This window comes from Sapajus apella, unplaced genomic scaffold, assembly GCF_009761245.1.
Source record: "Sapajus apella isolate SASKATOON/1434 unplaced genomic scaffold, GSC_monkey_1.0 scaffold6, whole genome shotgun sequence".
Classification (NCBI taxonomy): Eukaryota; Metazoa; Chordata; class Mammalia; order Primates; family Cebidae; genus Sapajus; species Sapajus apella.
Window position 1 is genome coordinate 10,885,671 of NW_022436946.1, and position 7,158 is coordinate 10,892,828.

A 7,158-nucleotide genomic window follows, 5' to 3' on the forward strand; every position below is an offset into this window, starting at 1 on the left:
GGCCAGGCGTGATGGCTCATGCCTGTAATCCCAGCACTCTGGAAACTGAGGCAGGTGTATCAGAAGGTCAGGAGATCAAGACCATCCTGGATAACACAGTGAAACCCCATCTCTACTGAAAATACAACAAATTAGCCAGGCATAGTGGCACACGCCTGTAGTCCCAGCTACTTGGGAGGCTGAGGCAGGAGAATCACTTGAACCCCAGGCAGAGGTTGCAGTGAGCCGAGATCGCGCCACTGCTCTCCACCCCAGACGACAGAGCGAGACTCATCTAAAAAAAAAAAAAAGATTGATGATCTTAAGAAGTTTACAAACAATTGGCCAGATGCAGTGGCTCATACCTGTAATCCCAGCACTTTGGAAGGCTGAGGCAGGCAGATCACTTGAGGTCAGGAGTTCAAGACCACCTGGCCAAAATGGTGAAACCCTGTCTCCACTGAAAATACACTAAAATACACTAAAAATGAGCTGGGCATGTTGGGACATGCCTGGAGTCCCGCTAGTCAGGAGGCTCAGGCAGGAGAATCACGTGAACCCAGGAGGCAGAGGTTGCAGTGAGGCAAGATTGTGTCATTGCACTCCAGCCTGGGTGACAGAGCGAGGCTCAATCTCAAAAAAAAAAAAAAAAACAAAAAAAAAATTTACAAACTACTAACTAGATTAACATATCATCAAAATTAAAAACCTAGCTTTCCTATAGAGCCAGAGGCTGACAGTCTTGGGCCCAGCCTCTGACCTCCATGGGTACCCAACTTCAGCCAGGCTGGCACCAAACAGCAAGTGCCCAGCTATGTTTCATCCAGGAAAACGGCACCTGTGTACATGCCTAGTTCTCCACTTCACCCAGGCAAAGAAGAGATCCTACAACCAAGAACGTGAGTAGTGTCAGGTTCAAAAAAGACAGGTTGAATTTTACTTACTTCTCACTTCCTTGAACCAGGAAATACTGCATATGCTGCCATTCTTTTATTTCATTATTTAAATGAAATAAAAGAATGGCAGCCCCACTCTTCTGTTAATTTACCTCAATATTACTCTACCTCTCAGAACTTTGCTATCCCCATTTATAAAATGGGGGTGAAGGCCAGGTGTGGTGGCTCACACCTGTAATCTCAGCACTTTGGGAGGCTGGGGTGGGCAGGTCACAAGGTCAAGAGATCAAGACCATCCTGACCAATATGCTGAAACCTCGTCTCTACTAAAAATAGAAAAATTAGCTGGGTGTGGTGCTGCATGCCTCTAGTCCCAGCTACTCGGGAGGCTGAGGCAAGAGAATTGCTTTAACCCGGGAGACAGAGGTTACAGTGAGCCAAGATCGCACTAATGCACTCCAGCCTGGTGACACAGCGAGACTTTGTCACAAAAAAATAAAATAAAATGGGGATGAAAATAGAACCTTCCTTGTGGGAGTGCTTCAAGGATCAAACAAATAATACATGTAATCACATTTTGGGAACTCTACCTCACTCTATCTCACTGTAAAGACCCAGAAAATATAGAGGCAGCTTTTGCGCAGCTACTTCTCAGATATGCCCAGATAGTATCAACATTTTAATGGCTAAAAAGGCCATGCTAGCTTTCCCACTATGATAGTCTTCTATTCAGTAAATCTCCTAGGTTGCAGGTGTATTCATGGGACTCAATAAAGATACTCTTCTTTTAAATGAAAGAAAAAACAGTGACAAAACCATGTGCCCCTATGTCATTTCCTTTTCCCTGAATTGGCTCAGGTGCAAATAAGTTTACTTGACGCTGCCCCTAGATGGCTCAGAAATAAATCATGGCTTTGCAGCAATCTTCATTCTTGACACTGAACATTTGTTTGCTTCAGCAGCTGGTAACAAAAGGACTTCTCCTTGTGTCACATATGGAGCTAACAGCTTCCTTGATATTAACTCTTCAAGATTAACACTCACACACTCTAATTTCTGTAGACAACTAAGAAAATGAAGAAGCTGGAAAAGGACACAGCCACGTGGAAAGCCCGGTTTGAGAACTGTAACAAAGCTCTGTTGGACATGATTGAAGAGGTGAGGAAGTTTTTTCCTTAGCTTTAATCCCCTCTGTCTAGTCAAAATATTCATACTCATGATACAATTATTCCCTGATAATAGTATAAATGGCAATGTTTGGAAAGGAGCTAAGTTTGGGGTGGGGGGATGTGACATTTTAAATTGTAACAAATATAGTAAGGGCAAAGATCATTTGGAATCTTGATGAATCCAGACTCATCAAGAGCTTTGTGACCCTAAGTCACAAGCTTAGTTGTTGATTCAATAGCTGTACCCAGAGCACCTGTCCCCTTTAAGGGCTGCGAATTTCTTAAAGGTAGGATGAGTGTCTTACTTTACTTTGAATTTCCCCAGTGCCTGACACATAACAGGTGCTGAATAAATTAATTAGTTGATTTAAATATACTGCAAGAAGACACCAGCCCACGTGTCCAGTTCATGTGCTACTTCATAATATAAATAGATATGGAGATATCTCTTTTGAATTCCTCCAACAAACATTTAAATACTGATCTCATGCTAGGTTCCAAGTAGGTTTTGAGAGTCTAAAGGCAAAGATACACGGCCCCTGATCTCAGAGGTAGGGCTTACAGGTGAAGATCTCTTCATGTATAATGAGTGGGAGAAAAAGGTCTGAAAGGGACAGAGTAGCTCAAAGGTGAGGTGACAGAGTGAGATAATTAGAAACATTTTCATGCACAAATACACCAACATTTCTAGAGAAAAATTAAAACCGTTTGAGCAGCCAGCATCATGAATTAGTATGTGGTGGGTTTCTATGGTTATAATTACTGTTCTAACAATTCTTCCCAAATTGCAACCAATTGCAGTGAAATATACTTATTACTCATCAACATAAATCAAATGGCTGCTGGGATTAGCACATAGCAGTTTATTCATAGAACAGATAAGGAAGGCATTGCTGAGACCCACGTCCCAATCCATCTCATTTATCTTGCCAAAAGTCTTGTTTCTGCCTTCTAAGTCTCAGAAGCAGAAAATTCATCCACTCTAAGATTTGAGAGGTTATGGACCAAAGCAGAAGGAAGCCTCACCATCTTTCTTTCCCAATGAACAGGCTACGATGATTAGAAAGCTACCAGTTGGCCGGGCGTGCTGGCTCACGCCTGTAATCCCAGCACTTTGGGAGGCCGAGGGGTGCGGATCACAAGGTCAGGAGTTCACGACCAGACTAGCCAACATAGTGAAACCCTGACTCTACTAAAAAATACAAAAAGTAGCTGGGCATGGTGGCTCATGCCTGTAATCCCAGCTACTTGGGAGGCTGAGGAAGGAGAACTGCTTGAACAGGGACCCGGAAGGCGGAGGTTGCAGCGAGCTGAGATCGCACCACTGCACTCCAGCCTGGGCTACAGAGCCCCTTGCCACTGCACTCCAGCCTGGGTTACAGAGCCCATCTCAAAAAAAAAAAAAAAAAAAAAAAAAGGAACTGATGTCCATGATCAAGCCACTACTCTGCGGCCAGATCCCAGAGCCTAGTAGAGAAATTCTGGGACAAATGGGTTTGCTTGTTTCCAGAGAGCATCCTGGACATTTTGCTTATCATGTCATTTCATCTGTGTGTGTATGTGTGTGTGTGTGTGTTTTCACATCACAGAAAGCACTGAGAGCTAAAGAATATGAGTGCTTCGTGATGAAAATCGGAAGGCTAGAGAACCTCTGCCGTGCTTTGCAAGAAGAGAGAAACGAGCTCTACAAAAAAATCAGAGAAGCAAAAATATCTGAAAAAGATGACCAGAGTCAGCCTACCTCTGATGAAGAGCCAGAGTCAAATGTCTCTGTGGATCAAGAGATCGACGCAGAGGAAGTTAATAGTGTCCAAAACGCTGTGAAAAATCTGGCCACAGCCTTCATGATAATTCACCATCCAGAGTCAGCCCCGCGCCAGTCCAAAGAAACCCAACCGGAAATGGGCAGAACCCAGTCGGAAATCGGCAGTTCTCAGGAGAGTGGTGACGCCACCCTCAAGGAGCCAGAGCAGGCCCCTCTGAACCCTTCAGGGGTTTCAGAGTCTCCTCTGCCTCCCCTAACTCCTCGGGCGGAAGCCGAAGGAGGCAGTCAGGCTGAACCTCCCTCCAAAGCCAGTAATTCCCCTGTCGGGTTGGGAGCAGAAGCCCAAAGCGAGCGTCTACTGGAGGGCGCACAGGTTGATCAGCAGTCCCGGAAGCCAGAGGCAGAAGCTTCCGGTCAGGCGCCACAGGCTCCCACCGAGGCCTCCCTGCAGGAGATGGAGGCAGATGTGCCTGCTCCAGCTTGCACAGCAGAAGAGCACGTTGCAGCCATGATGCCTGCATGTGAGCCCAGTAGGCAGCCCCCACCAGCAGCAGCAGAGGAGCTGCTAGTAGGGGCCCCAGCTGGGCCCCAGCTGCCCAACGTGGCCGACACCAATCTGGAAGGCGTCGACTAAGCCTCACTATGCCTTCTGAGGCTTCTTCCTGACTCTTTGCATCTTCAGCATAACAGATTGTTTTCTGAAAAAGGCATTAAGGACTAGAGATGTCAAATGAAAGAGAATTAGGATCAAGACATTTTTTAATGTTATGTAGAGCACATTCATTCAGGCTTTGCTATTTGTTCTCAATTTATAACTGATTTAAAGCTTTTCTATTTAACACTGGTTGACAGTATAATTTTCACACAAGGCAACAAAACATACAGATAGCAAATTTATATTACTTTTCCATTAAGATGATAATTAAGTTTCTTAATCACCACTAAGATTTGATGTTTAAAGACTTCCACTGAAATACATAAATACTGAAAATGTGATGTTCTGCTTATTTAGATATATAGTTTAATAAGTTCCATGGTAATTTATGGATGTCCACGTTACATTTCAACTATACATATACATAATATATGTATATTTATGTATATGTACATATGAATATATATAGATGTGTGAATATATACATGTATATATTATATACATGCATATATAAATTCATCATTACACATACATTTCTCTCACCCCTTAATGCATTTTTCTCAATGCAGAATATTTAGATGCTAATCAAAAAAACGATCTCTTACTTGCTCTTGGGATTATGGTAGACTAACGCTTTATAAATCCGAACTGAGTTCAGACTGTAAGTATTTAGGCTATCATTATGTTGGGCAAAAATAAGTAACCCAATGGGAGATAAAGAATTCACCCCGTTGATCAAATGGCAGAAAAGCAATTAGACTACAATCTGTGCAGACAGCATGGACACAAAGATGGCCACAAGGGACCCAAAACAGAAAAGAGAAACACAGGCTCACCCCTTGGCAGCTGCTTCTCCTACGCTTCTCAGCACTTTGCTTTGCCACCCCGTCATGTGCGGAGGCATCCCCTTCCAGGCTTCCTGCAAGGAAAGGGCTGGAGGTGGGAAAGAGAGCTCGGGATTAAGGGGTTAAGGGGCCTCACACTAAGAAGGGGCTGTGCTTTGATCCCCTGCCTCTTGCACTACTAATGTCTCAAGTCAGAATGTTCATCTCTTGCTATCAGATGCAGCCTATTTCTAAAAGCTTCTGCTCCTTCCTTCAAAATTTCTCCTTGGCAGCAGGAAATTACACCTAGCCCTCATCTCAATTAATGCTAAATAAACCTATTGTTTTTCCAAAACAAGTCTACACTGGGTCTCAATATATTTTTTGCCATGAGGATTTCTCTTTAGGCCAGAAGTACAAAACAAACAAACAAACAAAAAATGGATTTTAATCAAAATGATTTCAAATATAGGTGAGGATTCAGGAGAAGGCAAAAGCTAGAAACACCTGGGGTTGTCTATATGAGTATTGCATTAACATTGTTTGATAAGAACCTCTAATGATACTGAAAGCATAAATTACTCTACCCAAGGTAAAGGGTAATTGCAGTAATGAAACAGGAAAGAGAGGGAGAGAGAGGAAAGAGAATGAAAGAAGGAGGGAGAAGGGAAGAAAGAAATAATGTCTAACCCAACCCTATCTTAAAAGTTGAGCTCAAATAGAAAAATGGATAGAAACAAAATTCTCTAGTACTCATCCAGGAAATCATTCTTTAATGCTGCATGTGGCTGTTTGCCAAGGCACACAAAGCGCTTGTAGGCAGCAACCATATGCTACAAGAATTGTAAACTGCATGTAATTTGTTTGAGGTAGACATTGAGGATAATAACAAAGTTGCTAGGCAGGAAAAAAAAATCAGGAAAAAAGTTTGTCGCTATTTGAGAATCTGTGTATTTTTAAAGGCTTAAAATATTGTAACCACAGGGTATCCAGACAAATTCAACATTTCTGCAAGTCTTAGAGATTTAAACATTCATTTGATTCAGAGCTAAATATTCACCATAATCCAGGAGGGTCTCTTTCCCCACTATTTATAAAGGCAGAACATCCAAGAATGGAGTAAGATTAGTCATAGCAAAGTCTTAGTCTGAATGTTTAACAAGACAAACAGGCAGGAAAGGAATCCAAAGGCAGTAAATCAAACGTTCTAAAACCCAAAGTTCATTATTTTCATCCAAAAGACTTTCACAGCGACACATTACTCACAACCATGTATATCTTGGACAGAGTTTCAGATGAAATGACTTGCCTGAAATTTGTAAAGCTTAATCTAGGTTTTGGGGGAATTATTTTAACATTCAAAGAATGTTTTTTTATAGTCCTTTGTGTTAGAATTTAGCATTACTAATTATGACAATAAATCGTAAAGGCCTAAATGCAAAAGGAATATCTGTTCTTTATCAAATTTATGTAACTATTTTTTAGAAATGCCATCTACTTTCTAGAAACACTAAAGTTATTGGTGTCTTCTAAATTAAATAACTGTAAGTTACATATCTATTAAAAAGATACTTCTCTTCCCAAATTCTCTAGTAGTTATTTTATTTTTCTAACTTTCATCTATTTTTATTTTTGTTACTTCTATGTTTCAACAATACCTAATGAAAATTATGGTTTTATTCGGTAGTTAATTGAGTTTTGGGTCACTGAGTAGAATTACATGTAGGCAACACTTTGAAAACATTGGTGTGTGTGTATGAGAGAGAGAGAGAGACAGAGACAGAGAGAGACAGAGAGAGAGAGAAATAATATAATGAAGCTACAGTTAAAAATCACTGAGGCCAGGCATGGTGGCTCACGCCTGTAATCC

At 41.7% G+C, this 7,158-nt stretch overlaps 1 protein-coding gene across 3 annotated transcripts in view; it reads left to right on the plus strand.

The window, feature by feature from the left end:
* Positions 1 to 6,876, plus strand: part of TXLNB (taxilin beta) — an 84,399-nt gene extending 77,523 nt beyond the window's left edge. For all 3 annotated transcript variants that reach the window (XM_032274611.1, XM_032274609.1, XM_032274610.1), the window contains exons 9-10: positions 1,938 to 2,033; positions 3,634 to 6,876. In XM_032274611.1, the coding sequence (XP_032130502.1) occupies positions 1,938 to 2,033; positions 3,634 to 4,443 (906 nt within the window). In that variant the 3' untranslated portion in view covers positions 4,444 to 6,876. The remainder of the gene's footprint in view (positions 1 to 1,937; positions 2,034 to 3,633) is intronic.
* The last annotated feature ends 282 nt before the right edge of the window (positions 6,877 to 7,158 follow it).